The sequence below is a fragment of the Ischnura elegans genome, chromosome 10 (assembly GCF_921293095.1).
Source record: "Ischnura elegans chromosome 10, ioIscEleg1.1, whole genome shotgun sequence".
Taxonomy (NCBI): domain Eukaryota; kingdom Metazoa; phylum Arthropoda; class Insecta; order Odonata; family Coenagrionidae; genus Ischnura; species Ischnura elegans.
Genome location: NC_060255.1, coordinates 78,790,305 through 78,814,035, shown reverse-complemented (window position 1 = coordinate 78,814,035; position 23,731 = coordinate 78,790,305). Strand labels below are relative to the sequence as shown.

At 36.1% G+C, this 23,731-nt stretch overlaps 1 protein-coding gene across 6 annotated transcripts in view; it reads right to left on the bottom strand.

Moving 5' to 3' along the window:
* The window catches only part of LOC124167344 (zinc finger protein 345-like), an 86,191-nt gene that overhangs the window by 33,189 nt on the left and 29,271 nt on the right, over nt 1-23,731 (bottom strand). For 5 of the 6 annotated variants that reach the window (XM_046545341.1, XM_046545343.1, XM_046545346.1 and 2 more), the window contains one exon: nt 8,886-9,053. The exons of the other annotated variant lie outside the window; for it this stretch is intronic. In XM_046545341.1, the coding sequence (XP_046401297.1) occupies nt 8,886-9,053 (168 nt within the window). The remainder of the gene's footprint in view (nt 1-8,885; nt 9,054-23,731) is intronic. 6 annotated transcript variants of the gene reach the window in all.

Here is a 23,731-nt window from a genome sequence, read left to right as displayed (position 1 = left end):
AGAGCTATCAAAGATTGATATTACACGCTAAAAGTCACAAATAATTGAGTTTTCTTTCTCTTCATTATTGTTATTAAGAAGATGTGCATGTGAACCATCCCCTGACAGCATTTAGTATATCCCTAAGATTTTATCCCTGATAATTTTTTCTCCCTCCATGAAGTGCAAATAATTACAGTGTTATGGCCCAAGAATTTTTCCTGGACTAGATTACTAAATTAAATTTAGCAGTAATAGTTACCAAATTCCTAAACCTATGCTGTATTTGAGGCTCTAAAAATTGATAAGCTAAAGTAGTGAAATGCAGTCACACAAGAATCGTTTCAATAAAATTGTTTGCTTGAAATTCTAAAAAATATTGATGGAATTTTTTCACTACTCGGCAATTAACAATGCTTTGCCTGAGATACATATGGGCCAACATTTTTGATAACTTAAAGTCAATAAAGAGTAACTTGAAATTTTGAACATCTGATTCGTGGAATAGAATGACTGATGCAGGACTTTCAAAAGCGAAGCAACATTTATGTTCAATAAGCAGATATGCATCCAAGAAAATGCAATCCAAAAAGAATTTCTTCACAAGTTGCATGACTTAGGAAATCAACCCACGACAGGATAATCCTTTAAAATATTGAATACATGAGTATTCATCACTTATGTTTTACGCTACCTTTATTATCCAACAAATGAGATTTCTTGATGCACAAAAGTCAAAGAAGTTATGCATCTGCAAAGAAGTTATGTATCTGGTGCTCCTCAATACTACGACTGAGTTATCAGAGAGTAATTAGAAGGTTTAACTACCACACGTGACTAAGTTCACCAAAATGAGCTCTCAGTTGAAAATATGTACTACAGTGGAAAAAAGTATCCCAGCAAAATTTCTGCCAACACAATCACTCTTCATGAACTTTGGTAACCTTTCTGGCAGCAAATCATTCTTACAAGAAAGACCACGAACATTAAAGCATGGCCATTTCTTTCATCAACCAAGGAAGGACAGTACACTGGACTCTTGCCTGTCTCAAACATAATGCATGCTATTCACCAGAATTGTGGTGCATAAAATCATATTCCTCTCACCCTCTTTTCCTTTGATATTTCATATTCCTTCCCATCCATTTAATCAAACGTAGAATGTCTCATTTTCCTCAGAAGTAAGCCGTTCTTCCAATGGGTACATATTTTGAAAAAAAAAATCTACTACATATAAAACTTCTCTGAAGATTTGTCAAGGAGAATTCCAGTGAACAATACCATCGAGCACATGTTTTCTAATGTGCCACCATTCCATGGAGTAGGGGCTCTTTCAAGTGTACCTAGAGGGACATCAGGGAATACCTCCTATACATATTTGAACAATGAAAAATTATGTTCCTTTGAATTTTCCTCACCAGCCATAGAATATCAACCCACTAAGAAATAAACTTTTTTTTCCCAAATAGCAATAGTGACAACACAAATTTTGCTGGGGTACATTTTTCTCTCATAGTACCACCTATTATTTGAAGAGCATTTAGTATGCAAATGCAGAATTTGAAACAATGTTAATTCCAGATGATTGACATATAGCACAGGAAAGAACTCATCACCTAATATAGCTAAGGAATTTGTACTGCTTCACCGCATTCATAACATAACTTCAGTCCCAAGCCATGAGAGGGCAAGTGAACTCTGAGAAATTACCAACCAGTAAAATGATATCACGTAATATTGGTCTAAAAAGTATTTCCAAGAGTCGTTTGGTGCCACTTATCCTCCATAATGGAATTTAACTTTCCCAAACACTGTATGCCATTCTAAGACCAAAAACATGATAGGAATACACTATGTAAAGCTGTAAATCAGATACCTACTCGCCATGGTTTAGCACAGTGTGACACCTTTATGAATATTGCAGCAATAATTATAATCACATTGTGCATGTAAAATGGTTATGTAAATAATAGAATTATTTCAAACCATTTGTGCTAAGCAACTTAAAATAATATAAAAGATAAACAAAATAATTAACTACACAATACTTCAATTTCATCATCAAATGGCATTTAATTAATAAATCACAGTTTAGCAAGAGAAAAAGAGCAACCTTATACTCAACCAGTGTTTGGTGAGGAGACAAGAGAAGAACCAGGGAAGACATATGGGAAGTAGCTAGCAAACGCCGATTCATTCAGATAACATATAATGCTGTTTCCCTATGTCATTTGTAGTACCTAATTCAGGTTCCCAAAAGCCGTACATTCATGCTGTGAAGGGTAAATTAGAGCACTCCGAAGTATAATTAGTTAAAAGAACTATAACTCAATTCTAAACTGCAAGCAACGAAATTAGTCACTATTCTATTTTCCACACTAAATTATTTGAGCCCTAGACATTTCAATGCTAAAGCATTACTTTCAAGGGCATAAAAACTTTTTGTTGTCCCTTAAGAATGACTTAATTACCTTGAGATAAGATGGGTTTAGGTAAATAAGTGTGAAATATCATGAAGTCGATTAAAGCAGCAGTGCATTGCGGATTCTCATTCCAAAAAAAATTGTAGAAGTACCTAATATTTGAGCAGCAATTCATTTTACAAAAAAAAAGGAAGAAAGGTTATCATCCACTTAACACTTTTCATGCAGCCAGTGGAATAGCATGTCCCTCTACTATTCACTAGAAATGCCTAAACCTGTAAATTTAACCACAAGAAATATCCATGAAAGCAGAGCCAATACAATCAAATACTCGGGCACCAATTCATTCTGAAAATGTCAATAGTAAAAAAGAAATAGGTACTAATACACAAAAATTTTTGCACTTTCCTGCACCTCGATTCTGAAAATGTCATAAGCTTATGATGGATGATTGTCTTCACAGGAAAGAATTGACGGCTAGTGCATTTGAATAATTATGTAAACATCTGTCATAGGGCAAATGATAGTCAGTTGAGTAGCACAGAGAAAAATTTTTCTTCTCATGTTAGCAGCCATAACAAAGGGCAATGCATCAATGGAAACTTTTAAAGCTTTTTAGGAATAAGTGCAAGAATTTAAAGCAGAGGCATTGTGATTATGGTGATTCTATCATTTCAGTAAAGTAAGAATTTATTTTATGGAAGTTCCTAGCCTCAAGAAAGAAGCTGACTTGGGCTCCAATGAAAAGAGATATGGTTTGACACCACAAGAACAAGGTGACACACACTTTTCTAGAAATTTTCGTTACCAAAAAAAGTTATGACAAGCCAATATCTAAGTCATGGTCAAGTGTAGTTCAGGATATAAGTTTTCTAAATCATATTTATAAATTCACATTCTAGCCAAAAGAGTGGTACCTCTTGGGAGACATTGGATGCTTTTCTAAGCCAAACCAAGGGTAACGCTGGTGAATTGTGGATATTACGGAGTGCTACCAACGTTTGATCGGTGCTGGCTGAATCTCTGCCTGCAGCCAAAAAAATGCTTATTGTGCGAAAAATCCACAGAGAAAAAATCATTCGCCTTGACCGGGATTATGGGAAATGCTTATTGCTTTAAAACGTAAAATAAAATTATTTAAATGATGGTGCTGATATTTACAACATGGGTTTTCGTTGCAAAATTATCTGGCAGCAAACTCTGGTATCCATAATTTAGGCTAGATGCAACCCCTATTTGAAGTCAAGAAATCGGCATCTGATTGCATAGCAGAGGTATACTCCACATACCTGTGTTTTCAACCTCCAAGGTTAAAAGGCTTGTAATGTATCAGCCAGACTAAGGGAATCTAAAAACTCGATTCTGTATATTTCATGAGCCCGTCATAACGAGAATTTAAGCTACTGCCTTCTTTTCTGCAGGAATTGGGTAGTTTCCTCCGTTAAAAAAACGAAAGGCATTGATTGCGATTCCTTACCCACCATTGGTGTATTCATAATATACAAATTATTTGGTTTTAGAAGTCCCAGTTTAGACAAATATTAATGGTCAATTTTAAGCACATTTGAAAGAGGCCAGATGGGTGCCCATACGATGCCACTCCACATGACGTCACAAGGGCCCAGATGCTATACGAGTATTCAGGAGTTTTACATCATTTGAGATTACCACTGTACGCAAGAAGCATAGAGCTCAGGGAAACATTTCTTAGTAATCACCTATTAAAATTGCCTATGGTAGGAAAGTTTCCTTCGTTTGATAGGGTATTAATAATCCTTATTTAAGCCAAGCACTACCTGCTAGCAGCCTGCATCGTAGCAGCGCTCATAGCCTCGCGCCAAGGTGGCCTCCCATGGCGACAGCCAGTGAGGTCACATGGGAGGGTGAAAAAAATCCTTGTCTTAGATTTGTGCAAATACAGTATTAAGTATTCAATGACTACTATCAGAAACACTACCCAACAGTCCTAAAAACGCAATGTATTTAACCCAAAGTAAACAAAGTCAACTTATCGATACCGATAGAACTTGAAGTACATTAAGTGGAACCTGTGTCAAAATAATTAAGTATAGGATTCTCGAGAAAGCGACTGTCATCGTTCCGGAAATGTTGGGGCCACCCAAGAAGTGACGCAACATAGCCCAAAAGTTTTTTTCAACATGACAAGTACACGCGAAAGTTTTAACCAAGAATTACTATTCGAGACTCAAATCACCGATGGCGGTGCTGAAAGCAGTGACGTAATTTGCCAACATGGCTGACGCATCGAGGATATTGTTGTGATGATAACATAGGTGCAATAGGATGAGTCGTCGAGCCACTGCAATAATTAAAGTAGAAAATATCTAAGAAGATTTTCTTGGCTTAGAGGAGGTAATTCAATTCCCACGGGCAACGACAAATAGCAGTTAAGATTAAGGAATTAATAAAATTCAGTTGAAATATCCTCTACTATCTCACGGACATTACTCAAAGGGTTCCCAATGATCATAAATGAGTGACTGCAATAAAAATAACATTATTCTCAGCCGGCTAGCAAAGAAAAATTGCAATACGTCGGTTACCCCAAGTGCATTAAACAAACAAACCACCTTCCCAGTAAATGATGAATTGTAGCAAAAAATGGCAACTGAAAAGGCATTTTACATTAATGTGAATGCTTAAAATATATTACCTGCGACGTTATGATGGCTTAATACCAAAAATATAATTAGAAAAATCAGTAAATTCCCAGAAATACCAATGATTTGTCAACGTGGTTTCCTTAGGTATCCTAGGAGCTCTGCTTCCAAACTCGGCCAATAGTTGGCGTATTGCTTGTCTGGATTCTCGAATCATGTGCCTCATAGATTACAAATGGTATTGACGTGGTATTTTTCAATTGTGAAACAATTATATTTGATGAAATAAGCTAAAAATTGTTGACAAAACTCAGCAGCAATACCTTTCAAAACTAATCCTATACTTAATTATTATGACACAGGTGGCAACAAAGGTGTCATCTTTTCAATTGAGCCCAAGTCAGAGGTATAATCCACTTATGTACCTGTATTATCTCTTTGTCGACCTCCAAAGTTCAAAAGTTTCAAACATATCAGTCAGTCTAAGGGAATCTCACAAAGTAATCACCTATTAAAATTGCCTATGATCGGAAAGTTTCCTTCATTTGATAAGGTATTAATAATCCTTATTTAAGCCAAACACTACCTGCTAGCAGCCTGCATCGCACCCACTTAGACCAAAATATTGACAATCCTATAAGGGTCAATGCTTACTATTTGGTGAAATTTGAAAGTAGATACGATTTGGCAATTCCGTTCCAAAAGTTTGCTCTGTCACTTACCAGAGTTCATTACATTTTTCCATTCTTAAAATCCTTGACTTTTCCCAGATTTCCAGTCTGAATTTCTAAACATTTCCTTAACTCAACGTCAAAGCAGCAAAGACATAGAGCTTTAATGGAAAAATGAAGCAAAGTATATATGCAATGAAATAAAGTCAATTAGGAATAATAACAGAAAAAAGTCAAGTAGCACTAATTGTAAGTCCATGTGCCCTGCACCCCATGCTACCTAGCCAGGACTGAAAAAAATTGACCACCTCACCACTCGAACATAATATGCTGATACACTGTTTTCATCTTCTTGCAGCGCCTCTAGAGATTTTCCCTAACCATAATCTATAATCTACTAGCTGACCTGGCAAACTTCGTAGTGCCTATAAATTACCGAACAGTTTAGTTACACCATTTATTAGTCAGTAGCGGCTGTACTGATTTTAATAATATTTAGCTTACGGTAATAAAACAATAAAAAATTAAAAAACTTAATTAAGCATAAAAATGGCTTGTTAGAAATATATATTCTTTATTCAAACTACACTGGGGAAGTAGACATAGGGATGTACATGTGGATTTTTTCAATGAATTTTCTAATTTTGATGTTTTCACTTAGGAAATTTAAGAAACTGTGGTCTTATACAGAAATTTATAAAGACCAACCCGTTCTTGGGGCAAGTTTATGCCACGCTAGACCGATAATTGACTGATGCTCAAAATCTCATGAAAAGTCTAGGGAGCAGCATTGAGAAGTGCACTGCGTAAACGTACCACGGCACCTACATATTCGGGTTTAATCTCTTGAGTTAAGCACCTTCTGATATGTAACAGTTTTTGTTTTTTGACCAGGGGCAAGATAAAGCAGATGAATCGAAATAAATATAGCGAAGCATTGAAAGAGATTAATCAGATGGTTTACCAACTTGTGAAAATACTACATATAAAATCTTGGGTTTTGGAGCTTTTGAGCACAAACACTGAAAGATTGACCTTGTGATTTGTTAATCATCATCATGAATGCAACACGAACTGGAATTCGTGTAAGCTCAAAATGGCATATAAGTTGGGATTATGGAATCTTCGGAGTGAGAACTTCCTCATCTTTGAATTTTCCGTTGAGTATAGTCGCGTGAATCACATTCATTATCAGTTTCTTAAATCACCAAACGCGTTCCGTTGGATATTTTTGGTTGGTTTAGCTTTCAAAAGATCATGAACACAGACCCTACCTTTAGCTGTAAATCGTGGTAAGCCAGGTGCATCCAAGGACTTTAAATATTCAGATAGATAGTTGGTGACTTCGTCTTCTTTTGTTACACATTTAAAAAATTTGAATTTATGCAGAGAACCAACTATTTTATCCTGATTTACCTAGTTTGAGTCATCCACATCTTCGTTCTAGGCCGTCAAAATTGCTCGCTCAATCAACCATTTGAGATTTTTGTGGTGATCAATCATATTCGGGAACACTTTGTTGTTGAGCTCACCTTTGATGAAACTAATTTGCAAAAAAATCCGAGGAAATGAAATGAAGCCAAATGCACATAGTCGCCCTAGTTTGTCACTGCCAAGATAATATACCTGCTCATTTGCAAGGTATTGAGGATAATTCTCTCACAGAAGCAAATGACAAAGTGGCACCGTTGGTGAAAGGCATACTTGAAGACATACAAGGAGAGTGTGTGAGGTTTGACAACACTGCTCCACTAGCAGATTCACAATGTTCACTTGACGGAGGTCTAAGAGTGACTGAGGCCACACCTACTGTCTGCTGATTGGCCAAGGCAAAGTAACGTTTTGAGAAACTTTCTCTCCTCTCACCCCCACTTGCTTCAGCCACACCAGCTCACCCGCAATGATAAAATGAACAGAGAATAATTTCCTGCATATTTCCATGACTTCCCTGATGATATCCCTTAAGAACCCTGATTACTCTCAGAACCTTCTCCATCTGCAGAGCCCACTGATACTAGAGGCCTGTAAACAAATGCAAAACCTGAACTCACGTTTGGGACCCATGACTTCCCGACTTTATGAAAGAACCCAAACAGATTAAGAAACAGGTAAACATTCTTATGGAAGGGGTTGTTTGAGGCAGAGAGTCAATAGCTCAGCAGCTAGGAAGCTGAATAGCCACAAACGGGCACCTCCTTGATCCGGTTTTAGGCAGAGAGTCAATAGCTCAACAGCTAGGAAGTTGAATAGCCACAAATGGGCACCCCCTTGACCCGGTTGCGTATGAACATGAACTCAAGATGGCCATGGACTCCCAAAGGAGAGAGTTTTGGCTATGTGTTCATTGGCAGGCCCCTTAACCAAAGAGTCGAGGGTTATATGAAGGGCATCCTCTCCACTTAGCTTAGCCTCACACCCTGATCCACACAGATATTTGGTACTGTATATACCAGGGTTCCCACTGAATCTAAATTATAAAGTTCACGGTTTTTTCCAGGTTTTCACGGTCAAAATTACGTCAAATTCACGGTCTGTTGATAAGCCATTTTAGGAAGAAATACTGATTACATGAAAATCACTGGCCGCAGTCAACTAAAAATATAGCAAACGCGATAAGAACTGGGAATGCAAACGCAGAAATGAAAGTGCTCTTGTGACGTCGCCTACCGTAAGCAAAATTTAGGGCCGGCTAAAAGTTGTGAGTGGGAAAATGGAGGGTTACAGGGAAGTGAAGAGGTGTCTGATTTCTCGCCAGGGTTAATGATGACTTTGGTTAAAGATCTTCCAATCACAGCCTTAAGGTCTGTGTGACGTCATGGCACACGGACCAATATTTTCGCTTCGAATATACGTGTGCAGATAAATGCGTGGACTGCGTCTGCGAGTGACTGACCTTTAAATATGACCGAAAAATCGATTTTTCTTTAGATCCACAATCAAGTTTGAGAGGTTTTTAAGGTTTTACGACGAATTTCACGGCTATATCCAGGTTTTTTCATGGTAGACGAAATTCACGGCTTATTCACGGTTTTAAGGTTTTCACGGTTGAGTGGGAACCCTGATATACGCTTAAAAGAGCTGAAGTATCCCATCACTATGATTTTATCCGAGTCCTAACAGAGACATGCAAGGCTTCAAGAAAATTGGGACTGAGGTTAATGCTCCTGTAAGCCATTTTATTGTAGTCTCACCTGGGAGAAAGCCATGCCACAGACATCACACCGGTACGGCTTCTCCCCGGTGTGCACCCGACGGTGGTTCCACAGGGTTGACTGCCGTGAGAACATCTTGTTGCAAACACCACAAGCATATGGCCGTTCCCCAGTATGGATGCGCTGATGATTCTTCAACTGAGGGCCCTTGGTATTGTTTTGTAATCCGACATACATACACTTACATCAATTGAACGCAACATACTATCCTCCAGCATACATTTTCATAACTCCTTACAATATATTTGCTTAGTTTTATCTTTTTCTTGGCCAGTCTGCATTTTTGTGAACCATCCCCCCAAACTCAAGAGATAAATCTCTATTCTCAAATTCATCACCTTATCACAATTTACCACATGATTTAAGAATTGGGCATTTCACCCAAATTCCTAGATGATATTCAGGAATAAGGAATAGTGACAAATTCTCAATTAAAACTCACTTGTCAGAATAATTACGAAGTCGGATGATTTTTCTCAAGATATTTTTACAGCCATAAAAACTTTCAGCTAAGGGAATGTGGTCAATTAATTCAAAATGTGTGTTGCTATTATGATGAAGGATAACTCTGCTAAACACCATCACACAACTTAAATTAGCTGAAAAAGACTCAAATCTAGGGTAAATTCAAAGAAAGAACAGACTTCAACAAAACTGGTACTGAGATAAATCATGGTACCAAAATGAATTTATGAAAATGAATATGCAAGGTTCTGTTAGAAACTTAGTGATACCTGTTATTTCCTTGTTTTCCAGTCTGTAGCCCACTTCCCAAGCTATTGATGACAAAAAATTGACAGTTTACTCTAAGGCAGATAAGAAGATGAAGTCACGAGCTGTGGTCACCACTCTCCTGTCACACTTCGGCCTTGTGCATGGGACTCGTATGGTTAATTGTTGTGGATACATGTTTCAGTGATTCCTTCCCCAAATGAAAAGTTCTCTCTGAACAAGTACCGTATTTCTCCGAATGTAGTCCCTCCCCCTAATTTTGAGGCTTGAGTTTCCGGAAAAAATTTAAAAAGTGCATTTGAATATAGTCCCCCTTTACTTTCCTTTACTTTTATCATGGACATTTTTGGAAAAAAAGGGGGGACTATATTCAGACAAATACGGTAAATGAGACAGATCTCTAATGACATCAAAAACTCATGAAAAGTGGCATAAACTTTGGCATTATCTTCTTTTAAACTTGTAGGAGAATCATGGAGAGATTTTTTTAGTCATATCATATCTTTCCCGTCAATCTACTGTAGTCTTTTGATGAATTGTGATTTCGTGTCTGAGTAAATGAGTCCATTATGATACAAGTACGAAACTCAAAATTAAAAATTTTACCTTGGCATTATGTACCTAAATTTGAAAACACGCTGATCCCATGATTGATTCTCAAATATTTCCATCAAAACATGATGACAATATGGACCTAAAACATTTTAATTTGGTCGACAACTATGGTAGTGCAAATAGTATACGATAAAAGTAATGGAAATTATTAATTAATAACTTCAATAATATTAAGAGCAGGTATCGATTTGGCCTTTCCGTATGTACATATTCTCAAACTTTTAAAAAGTGACTGGCTCATTTCAGTTTCACAACGATTCAAGGAAATTTGTACTCATCCCACCTCCATGAAAGGTAATAGATACATAAGTTCAAGATATATTTAAAAACAACTCTTGCTGCTGAATATTATTGTATTTTACAGATGCTTGAATAACAAAATGAAAGCAAAATTAGCCCTAAAAGATTCTCAATCACTCAACTTAAGCCTTCACAATAACTCTGGCACCATTTAGTATGGCTGAATGCTTAATTTTGATGCAGGTATTGATTCCTAAAGAAAAATCTTAATCTAAGTTCTCATACATTGTAGTGGGAATTTAGCCAGAAAATGTTAATAAAAATGGTTTCCTCTCTATTATTTCTCTATTTCTACTTATTGAACGCTGCACCATAAATTATAAATAAATTCCACTTGTAAAGACATGCATCGATAAAATTATACTTTCTCTCCGTAGCATTGGACAGAATCTTTACATTCTTGTCACAGCTCTGATCATCTCATTGGTGAAAGATATAATATAGTAATTGTTTAAATACAAATATTCAAATACACCTTCGAATGTTCTTAATAGACACAGACGTGCCCCATGAATTTCAAAGGCCTTAATGCATATCTTACCACAGCATTTTGTACCAGGAGTAATTTTCACATCTTCTGAGTCAATGTATTAAGGATGTTGCAACAGGTCCTTCTAATACATCAGAACCTGTGGTGACATGCACAAAGAAATCCTGGCAGTTGCAGTTAAGAGCACTTAGATCCAAAAAAAATGTGTCAGATAGCGTCGGTTGTGAAGCTTGTTTATTAAATGCATGCGATGATGAAGTTTAACCCTTCTATTGCCAGCAGGCCAATCCATCGGCCCTGGGGGCATGTGTGAAGAGTGCCTAGGGCCGATATATCAGCCGTGCTTTTTTACACTCACGCCCTTTACTTTTTGTGCTTTGTGTAAGTTTTGTAACTATTTTTTAGTACCTGTCATGCTTTAACATGCCCGTAAGTATTGGGAGCAGAAAAAAGTTTCTGAAAATAAATACTAGGCTTTATATAAATTTTTAAGTGTTAATCTACAAATTTTTCAAAAGAGCCCTGGAATTCTTCAGCATAACAGGCAAAATAGGCCAGCCCTAAAAGGGTTATAGAACAGAATTTGAAAAAATTTACAAGCCATACTTTTTTCTGACAGCCATTTTTTAAAGGGCGGATGGGCAAATTTTGATGAAAAACGTGGTTTGCATAAATTTTAATTTCAAAGCTATTTTAAAAGATATCAGAATAATTGAAAAACCAGTGTGTTTATCATGAAAAGAACTTTTCGAAACCACAACGCACTTGCGGGAGTAAGCTGCAGTACAAAATGTTTACAATAGATGGCGGTCACAATGCAGACTGCAAAATATTTCTATATTTAATTAAATTTTCATTATAAATGTAATTTTAGTTTAAACAATACATATTGTTACAGTAATTATTTAATCAAGCCCCTTTGGACTAACTTGTACTGCACGAGGCTTTATTTGCACTGCAGGAGTGTTTAAAGTGGTTGCATTTTTATTGAAATTTACTGTTCTACTACTCTAAATGTAGTAGAGTCTCAGTCATAATTTTTTTGTGAGATATTTATGTGTATACGTCTCATAAAAGAACATTCTGTAAAATTTTCACGTGTTTATATTCAGTCGCTTTTTAGATATTGACCTGCAAAAATCGACGCTAAAACACTTTCGGCATTGTTTGACAAGCTCTAGAAAAAAATGGAGTGTATTTTCAGTGCTAAAACTTATACTGCAAGTAGTTTTTTGAGTATTCAACTCAGAAATAACATATTATTAAGGAGTCCCGTTTCCTTCGTAAAAATTTTTGGCGTTAAAAAGTTAGCATTGACAAATTTTTCCTGAGTTTTTGCGGAACAATTTTGACTGTCTTTTGTGATGGAAAATTTTAAAAATGGTTTCCAAAAGTTCTTTTCATGATAAACACACTCGTTTTTAAATTATTCTGATATCTTTTAAAATAGCTTTTAAATTAAAATTTATGCAAACCAAGTTTTTCATCTAAATTTGCCCATCCGTCCTTTTAAAAATGGCTGACAAAAAAAGTATGACTTGTAAATTTTTTTCAAACGGTGTTTTGTGATTGTCTACTTGTAGGGAACCAATGATAAATAAATCAGAATAATTAAAAATGTCGAGTAACAAATTTAACTCATATTGGGCGACTTGAAATGGAATGACCATTTGGTGTAATGAGTAAGTAATTGCTCAAGACTATGTTTTATCTATTTAATATCTTCCTGAATTAAATGAGCTTGCCAATCTCCCATATAATATAACTCTTAAAGCTCTTATAACCTCTATAGCAATGGACACCATGTGAAAATACTATACCCAGAGTTTAGCCATAGGTCCTCGTCCTTCGTACTCTTTCAGTTTTAGATTAAACTGAATTACTTTCATAGTGAAGAATTTACTCATATTATGCATCCAATAATATTCAATGACAGCATATTATGGATAATACAGCTTCAGCTAACTTTCTAATGGCTTTTTCTCAAAAATGATTAATCTTAGAGAAAAAAGGACATTTTTTGTGGATATCTTTCTGATCTAAAATTTAGGTCTGAGCTATTTCTATTTTAAAACTAAATATTTGGCCAAAAACTCCAAAAAAAAAACCATTTGCAGCACCTTTGACCTCAAAATATTTTGCACACAAGGGATCGATGGGGATTTTTCAGGATTTCATTGGAGTCGTATTCCTAGTGTTCATGTAAATTTTTAGTCATGTATTTGTGAATTTATGCAAGGGTCAATGCCTATTTGGACCGGGTTTTTACCTCCATCTGCCACTTTAATCTTCAAAATCACACAAAGGAATGAGTTATGTGTATATGTACTTGAGTGTGATACCTAGAAAATTCACTTTATACAGGCAGAGCGTCAATAAAAATAAAAAAGGAGGAAAAAAATAGGAAATTTTCTGATTTTGTTTGGCAATACAGGCATCCCCCGAGTTACGTAAGAGATGCGTTCCGGCAGACTATGCGTAAGTCGAAATTTACGTAAGTCGAACCTTTGCGTTGGCGCTTCAGAGATTGCTGTATAACAAGTTGTATCGTACAGCAATGAGCGCAACCACATGCGCCACCACATCCATCGCTAGAACTGCAAATTTTCACGTTGATTGCTGACTTGGGATTTATAAGCGATTTTTCTACAGAAATTAATGAAATTTCCTTCGAGGAATGACAAAAATGGGTCACTTTGTTATTTTTAGCACGTAAAAAACTCTATAACTATTCGATATTTTTTCTTCCATAGGTTGTACGAGCGAATATCTACTACTTCGCGCTCGCATTCGAAAATTAACTTAATCATTTGAAATACGGTTATCGCTTACGTAAGTACGGATTTACGTAAGTCGAGACATACGTAACTCGGGGGATGCCTGTACCCAGAAAATATACGGAGCATGTTAATCCTATTTTTTTTAAACCGGCACTGGTGTAGCAAAACAAAAGGATACAAAGTTTAAAAAAATTAGAAAAATTGACAATTACAGTGAAACCTCTATTTTGCATTTCTCTATTACATATTTTCCCTCACTCTACACAAATTTTACAGCATCTCAGCAAATACCTCATATGAACTATCTTCCTCTGTTTTGAGCATTTTCAGAAGTCCCTACAATACTGTTAAACATAGGTTTAATTTTTCACCATTTCCAGATGAAACCTGCTTAATTTTAATGACAGTGGCCCTTACACCACCCTCTTCAAAGACCAAAGTTTTCACACCAGTTACACTACAACATCAAATGGAACTTTAAAATGGACAGTAACATCTTTAACATAGGTTCAAGGCACATTGATCAATATAGCATGGCATTCTCTGATACGATGATGAGATTCATTAGGTTATGTGTCTATGGAATGTTAAGTCTTCTGTTTAGCTGAGAATATAACATGAACATGAAAAAGATAAATACCTGAGGTATAAAACATAAAACACCATGAGTAATATTGACGAGCACACAGCAAAATATCAATTAAACTATAGCAACTAATGAGTTCTTAAATCTAACATGGCATAACAGTTTAACCAATATGCCTATTCACTGATTCCACCGGCAACTAATGCTACTCATCCGAGCAATAATCAATCAGCATAAAACCTCAACACAGAGTTAATTAACATTTTATTCTTAAGGGGCAACATAAAATATTGTTCTTAGCATCTGACTATACATGCAAAAACTAGGATGGATCATCCATTTCACCTCCATTGATAAAAAAACAAGGGTTTCCAAAAAAGTAAATCTCGTGACTGTTACTCCGTATATATACATACATCATTCTTTGGACAATAGTTTTGTAAGTGATATTTTTGGCTTCTTAAGGTCAAGGAAGCAATAACAATAAACGGCATGATTAACTATTTTGTGCCACATGTCAGTTATAGCCAACAAGCATTTTCATATATGTTAGATCAATGGTATGAAAATGCTCAGGCCGGCTATAGCCAGAGAAATTTTTTCAATGCAAACGAATGAATGTCAGCTATAGCCAATCAGGGGAAAGGGAAGTAACTCCTCAGGTAGCAATGGTATAGCAATAGGTATTCAGGCCCTGCCTTAGATCCAGCATAGCGAGACCTTATTGCTACTCCTTGGCAATTGAGCGCCAACACTCCTACTAATTTACGATCCTTCTCAAAGCAGGAATACATAGTGAAGTGGTTGAATTGCAGCAAAAACAATTTTGTTGCATACTCAAATTTTTTTACTTAAAAAAAATCTTTGTATTGTTTACAGCATTTACAATTTTTAAACAAAATTCTAGCATTATCACTAACGGACTTCTGATGTAAACTACTTAGTACCATGTGTTTATTAAATTAGTCTGTCATTTCTTTATCAACGCTTATATAATATTTACTGCATTATTTTTTTTCAAACATTTCTGTTGTTTGATGGTGACTCCATTCTGGTATTATGACTTTGGAGACCACCTAAAGCTCCCTCACCTTTGTTATTATCAATGGCATAACCAAAATGTTGGGAGTAAATAAATCATTAATATTACTATTTATAATTATAGTTGTTATCAAAGCTGTGAGTCCATTTAAAATTCTACAGTGCAGAAAAAATTATGGCTATTCTTATATTAGTGTAAATTATTAAAAGTCATTAATGATATTTATTTCTAAAAACAGAGAAAATTCAACGAGTTTACTACCGAATTGTTACAAAAGGGTAGGAGGGTTGAGTCTAGTGACTAGGATAATGGCCAGGTGCCAAGGAGGTAGTAAATATCTGGAGGCACTGTATTCGAGTTTTAAGCTTGGTCAGAATTCCACCATCTTGGTTTGACAATTTTCAGACTCAGTCTCAAACAGTGTATGTATATAATCAAGTATTCTACTCTTTTGTCGCCTTTGTTTTATAAAATGAAAATGCAACAATTACATCTTGATTGTTGTCGGAGTTTTCCAATCGTTCGTCATACTACTTTGTATATTAAACTGTCCATTTAGTCATATCATGGAGATAACATATCGTCGTGAACATACTTTCATACTATTATTGCGACCGTTCTTTATCGTAAGATTTCCATTGGCTGTTATCTTATGAATTACCAGTAGAAGTGCAGGGGAATGGATATTTTACACTTGTAAAATGTTATTTCCGGCTAAGCTAGTCGCACAGTGGAACCAGGGGCGGATCCAGGATTTCTTTCTGGGAGGGGCACAAGCAAGCCCGTATCCAGGATTTTGTTCAGGGGGGGGCACAAGGATACTTCGTCATACAAAACGAACGAAATGATAATGGGACCGTATTAAAAATCTAGCATATTTTTAAGGGTCTGGGGGGGGCACGTGCCCCCGTGCCCCCCCCCTGGATCCGCCTATGAGTGGAACTGTGGCGATTGACAATAATTTTTCCTTGGGAAAATATATTCTATGCATATTTTCACAAAGCCTTCCCATTACGGTAGAAAAAAGGTTTACTCTGTTCATTTGCGATAGTTTATTTTAACGTAACAATGATCATGACCGAATATTTCACCAAATAGTATTGACTCTAATGGGATTATCAATGCTTTGGTTTAAGTATCTACTGTCAGCGTCAAAATGATGTGCCGCTGTACTTTGCAAATTTATATGTGGACTTCAGTCCATACCATAATAATGAATAATACTTCATTTTAAATTTATTGCACTCCTGTGTCTTGATTTTTTAATTTTTCATAAAACATAAAAATAAATCAGAATTGAGAATAAAATTTCCTTTAAAATTAGTTATTAATCATTATTATGGCATGCACTGAAGTCCAGATATAAATTTGCAAATTACAGTGGCACATAATTTTGATGCCGACAGTATGTATCTGGCTATCCTACCCAAGCACCCCCATTCCTGCCACACTGCGCTCAACGCTCGGAACCAGTGGTGCCTCCTCCAGTATATTTACAACCTCCTTGCTAAGCACCCAGCAGAGCCGGGATCCAAATTGGAGGGTTGAGAAAACCTTGGCAACTCCTCCCCAAAAAAACTCCATAGAAAGCGGTTTAATAATGTTCTCATGCTACTCGTAGCACAGAAAACATTTCTTACGAACCAGCAGGTAACTTTAAGATTTGCTTTTTCGTGAACACCAACCAGCAAAATGCTACACAAGGAATTCCGAATTGCATCTTGCTCCATAATGTTTTTTTTTTACGAATACATATTTTCCAAATAAATAATTTGCAGAAAAAAATACATTTTTTCTTCAAATTATGTACTTATCTTTGATGGTCGTTGAAAAATGCAAGCAGGGGGTTTCACCACAGTGATTTATAGCTTAAACCTTTAATTACCACAAACAATTGCATCAGAGAGAGAACTATGACAGTAACAGAAGAAGATCATGAAATTTACAGAAAAACCAAGGGCAACATTTCTCATACACAGATCTAGAGATTAATATGGCCAACTGATGCAATTGCCAAAGATCTCATTGTTACACCAGCATCCTAACACAACTTTACATCAAGGACAGGTAAATTTCTTTACTTTTAAGTACGAAAGACAGCGACTGGATTCCAAAACATGAATTATGACCAAGGAACAAGTATTTTAAAATATATACTTTATTTCTAAACGGACTCCTTGACACTGATTTGGCAGCATACAAGAGAATATGCTTTAGCTCCAATCAGGATACATTACTCGGGCAAAAATATAAATTCCCAGGAATCAACTGCATTAGGGTAAACCATGGGATAACCATTTGCTAGCTTATCAAGCCATTGAATCATAAACATGAGAATGGGAGCCATATTTGCATCATTTTAGTTTCCAATAATCAGGCAGATCAGAGAAATTATAGCATTGTGGTAAGAAGACAGCTCTTTCTGGATGTAAATCATGGCAATATAAATTAACTGGATCAAGCATTTAACAGGTATTCTTGAAATGAGAAATGTACAATAGAAGACCCACGCTTGTAGCTTATCTTTTCTGATAATGATCTAAATTCGAAAAAAGAGCGACGACACTTTTTGAGTTAACCTTGGCATCAAACCAGGTAGCTTTAGTTGAAACCTGCCACAATGAAGACCATGATGGACCATCATGCGAAACACCCTTAAGTAAAATGAATGACCTTGCATTGCCAATGCAATGCCACTAGTAATGCGTGCTTGTTGTCCTAGTATCATGTCAAGCTGTAATGTGATTCACAAGTTCGTGTTGCTGATTTGATTTGGGTTTTCTGAATTCCCATTACCTTTTCACGGAGTTGGACAACGCAATGATTTTCCAGCTTCAACTTTTGCAAAGCCAGTTTTTTATGCTTTTTGTTTCAAATATGCGTGTGTTCCAGTAAAACTTCAATGTAAGTTTTGAATTACTAATCCATTTTTACTGTTTTTTTTGCCTATCATAAATTATGGCAATTATCATTCTGATGCGTGTTCCCTTCACAAATTTCTAATATTCAAATCACTGTTAAGAGTTTTGTGCTTTTTCTGAAGTAGAAAGGGATTCAAACATAATTACTCGTTTTGAATCACAAAATAAACAACATATGTATTAGACATGTATTAGAAATATCAACTAGACAAGAGAGGCACGTAATATCAGGTGAGAAAAAATACACTTCCTGGATTTTTTGTCATGCTGAGAGCTATGAGGATGCTCTTGATGATCTCCGAAAATTATTTCAAGTGGGATCTGGCCTTATAATAACACAGGCCTGATTTTTTACAGTTCAACCACGTTTTCAAGTTCTGTTGATGGAGTATTATACATTTTTGAGTGCTGAATCCGAAAACTGTCTTATTTTTGCTAGATTGAATCAGAACTTTTTTAAAAATTTGCCATCTGTCAATTTCTAAACTGCTATATATGGAAGAAAATCTAAAATATAAGATGCAAAATTATATGTGTACTAATGTATTAAATACAAAGTAATGTGCACATACCTGCTTTTCCTAAATATTGCATGTAATCCTTGCTACTTTCATCATTGGATATATCAGTGGAAATTATATTAATAATATTATGCTAATTTAAGCAAAATTATGCTGTTGTATTGAAGACTTCTCATCGCTTTTTGGGTGCAGTATAACATAGGAACTCATGATTTATAGGTAAATCGATAGATAAAAGGGATAGAACCATGATTGACAAGGTAAAAATTGTCGGAAATTCGTCATATTTGTACTCATTCTTTTTTATATTTGGTGCACATTCCTATTCTTGAAATCATACAGGGGTAAAACACTAATAGCGGAAAGTTATTGGTTGTCACCGAAGAACACAGTACATATGTGACTCATGGTATCGGCGTGTTTCAAAAATTGGGGACCAGGAAGACAGGTTGCATAAAAAAGGGGAGTTGGCAAGAAGGAGAAGATATTCGAAAGAAACCACTTCCCATTTATTCCCAAAGTTATTGGTTGTCACTGAAGAACACAGTACATGTGAGACTCATGCTATCAGCGTGTTTAAAAAATTGGGAACCAGGATGGCAGGTCGCATGAAAAAAGGGGAGTTGGCAAGAAGGAGAGGGGGAGAAGCCATTTGAAAGAAACCACTTCCCATTGTGCTCAGGTAACTTGAAACTTTCCCTCGACTTCAGCGAAATTTTTTTCAGCTATACAACTCCTGGCTCTATCCATTCCTACTCCCCACTTCACCTCCATTTCTAATTTTTATGGGGAAACTACTTTACTGGGTGTTTGGATGCACTGAGATAATTCCAAAAGAGATAATGATAATGAAATTTCACATTAAATTTAGATAACATTTGTAACTGCCAAAATTATAAAATGATGTTACAAAATGAATTGGTATACAAAGAGTCCACCTTTTCAAAAATATGAATAATCCTAAGAATTAAATGCTGTCAAATGCTATTCGAGCCAAATTTGAGGCAAATCTGACAAGAGAGGCACGTAAGGGATGATTCACAACCAACACAGGAAGACCAATGGAGTATAACCATTACGTACATTAAAATGAAAAGTCAAAAATCAATAATTACAACACATACTTTATATCTTTAACACACTTAAAAAGTAACTTTTCTTTTGAAATTTGTATGGCATTTACTTAATATCATCACTGGTGAACAATGTCATCAATTTTTAAATAAAGCCGTGAAATACAAAGAGAACAAAAAGACACACTGCAGGGTAAATGATTTCAACCCCAGCTTACAAATAAAAGTAACAGTACCCTAAGAAAACAATAAAAACAGTACAACGTCTTAAGACAGCAGGGAAAGAACAAAAAAATATTTACAGATAGACCAGGAGTAGAATAATGCACTACACTAATGCTTCATTTACCCATAACTATGCCCAAAAATCAAAACTAACCAAGGCAAAATAATGTAGAAAAGACACAAATAATTCCAGGACCCCAAAAGAACCAAAAAACACTGCAGCATCTATTTGTTATGCATCACTTAGCATAGTGGGTAATCAGTGATGCTAGATATCCCCTTTATGTGAATAATGAATATAGATACAACACACAACAGAGTACACAAGGATTTCTCGGACCTAAAATCTTGCACTAAGATTAGATGCAGAACAGGTGGCATTCATACCAATTTAATTCTTTTAAGTTGGAATAAGTAAAAGATGGGATCTGACATTTACCATTTAAAAACAAGAAAAGCTTCCCACTCTAGACCAAAATTGATTAATCATTCAAAGTATTCCATTGATTAAGGTAAGTAAGCTTCAAACATTTTATAAATCACTCGGGCCTTTCCTGAACTCTCCATGGAATTTTCTTCTTAAGTATAGCAGGAGATCCATAACTCTTTATTTAGTCTCTGAACCTCTTTGTCCCCTTCCTTTCTCACCATAACTAAAACCCTTCCCTTAAAACACATTTCGGAACTAACATCTCATTTATACAGGCTCCAATTATACCCTACCTCTTTTCTTCTCTAGTATCCTCTCCTCACCCACTATCATTTATAGTCTCTCCTCACCATGGTCATACGTGTCCATGCTTCCACCAAATTAAATTCTATGCTTCATAATAGCTCTTGACAAGCAATAATTTAACAAACACAATGATCTTCTCCAGGGCCGGCCTTAGCAGGTGCGGAGCTAGGGGCAAACCTTCAGTGCGGGGCCCTTCACTTAAATAAAACTTCTATACCCCATCTACAAACTCGAGCATTTTGAATCCCTACCACTCTCTGGCTAAGTATGTGTTCCCCTCCCAAATTCCCCTCCCCTCGCCACACTACGCCTTCCACTACCTAGCCGCGCCCGCTCTCACTCATGTCAAGTTCTCTCACTCATTGTTATCATTCACACGACACAGTACTGTACTGACAAACGCAATTGCACAATAAAAATTACTGCATTATTATTCCTTTTTCATAATATTATTTTTTGTCTAGCACGGACTTAACAATACAGTAATAGTTGAAATTGCGTTTTCAAAACTATCGTATATTTTAATTTTTTTTCCATGAACACAGGGCCCGGGGCGGTCGCCCCACCCTAAGGCCGACCCTGATCTTCTCATCACTCATTTTCAAGCATACTTGCCTCCTTTGCTTCCTGATACCCTTTTCTCCACAACTGTTATCTTCAATTATACATACTCTCCAAATAGTTTAATGCTCCAAGAAACAGAGAAATAAGCAATATGTATTACAGATGAATTGAGATATCAATGTCTGCCATTGTAAAAAATTGAATTGAATTGTAAAAAAGTATGAGGTATAAGAAATAATTTACTGAAACAACCATAAGAAACAGTGAATTTGTTGCATACAGAGCATTCAAATATTACGTAAGAACACTTTTCACCCCTTACCCCCATGTAAGCATAAATAAGCTATTTTTGAACCCCAAAAATAAGCACATTCTTATACCTCCTCTCCCAATGCTTAGGTAATACTCAAACATTCCCCAACTTCTTTATTTTGTGATCACATGATAAATATAAAACCTTAAATTCCTTACCCTCCAAGCTTCACAAACTGCACAACTTTAGTACAGTAGAAGATCGATAATCAGGAGAACTAAAAAACAGAATGATCTAAACAATGAAAGGTTTTCCAAAAGTTTTTCAAAATTTCTATATGTTTAAGTTGCATCGCTAAAAATACAGTTACAGTGAGTCCTCGTTCTACGTCACCCCGTTTAACGTCATTTCGCGATAACGTCACGAAAATTTTGAGACCGTCATTCGTTTATCGCACTTACGCTTCACGATAACGTCAAGTATTTTAAATTTCGCGCGAAAAAAAAGGCGAAGCGGCGGGCGTTGCAGGTTGTTCGTTTTGTGGGCGGTAATGTAGTCAGTCTACACAAAGTGTAAAACGGTGTTGTTTATTGATAATTGCGAATACGGTTCTAGCAAAAATTTCTGCAAAATGAATTCTTGCGTAGGTGCGCAAGGTTTTACTTGACATAATGGTTTTCAGGAACCTAAAAAGTGATTTCAAGGCATTTTTCCGTGTAGATCTCGGAGTTTTTGTCGTAACTTTTTTCGCCGAGTTCACAATAATTTTGGTTCCTGTAACTGCGACAATGTTTCAGCGATGATGATGCCCAGGCGACGCTCGCCCGGGCGACCACCATAGCGAAGCCGAAAAGCAAATGCTGGAAGACACAAAAATGGAGAAGGATTTACGTCACTGCTGCTATTGTCGTCGATGAAGACAGAAACTCGTATTTATGCGATAGCAAAATGTGTATGATTTCTATTCCTTAAACTTTCCAGAGTCAATTAGGAGAATATTGCAAGTAGGTTAAAGTTAACATTGCGTTTGCCCACGCGCAACATTACTTAAAATCTATCTGAGGAGATCTGTATTTTTAAAAACATTATGTAGCATATAAATAATAATTATTTAACTCCTAGAAATAGAATGGCCTACTTTTTCATTCATTGAGCTCCAGCCATCATGGGGAGGAATTCCACCAATGTCTTTTACCTACATGCACTCATAGGTGAAAGCACTCATTTCCGACCAGAGATTTGTCTTTTTTTGAAAATCCATGCGTGGAATAGCCAGTTGCTTCTAGTGCGGGAGCTTAGCATTAATTTCATACTGCACGTCAATCCCTTTCCAAGAGTAGATATTCTCAAATCATTTTTAACCCTTCCCAATCCATGACTAATTTTGAACCCGCGTTTGAAACCTGGGAGTGAGATAAGCAGAGTGAAAGACCACCCTGCATTTTGTTCTCGAGATGGTTGTTATGAGAGTGACCCCGCCGCAAGGCCAATTGCTTGAAGGGCCACTCTCTGTATGATAAATGGGGACTAGTCAAAGATTGCTAATGAATTTAATGCCAAGTAGTTTTTCAAAATACCGCACTTTCCGCATTAATATAATTAGCTGCAACAACTAATATTCAGTTGAAGAGTTGAAATTCACAATCACTCATTATTTACAGCGACATATTCAATGTGGGATTACCTACGACCAAATGATTTGATAATTGCCGATAAGTTTATGTTAGAAGTCATGAAAATGACATAGAATTTGCATAAGATTCATGCTTAAAAATTTGGAGGAGCAAAATATTGACGTTCATCAGTGGAACCCTGATCCATCGTTTTACAAAGGGGATGGAAAAAAACCGATGAACGCGGGAATGTTTGAATGGGTTGCCTGTGTAACATGAAACATGATTTTTTGCTAATGTAGCAGGGAATGCACGATTTTGAAAAGTTGTTGATTAAAAATCTCTCTTTCAAATATCCTTAAGGAACACGTCAC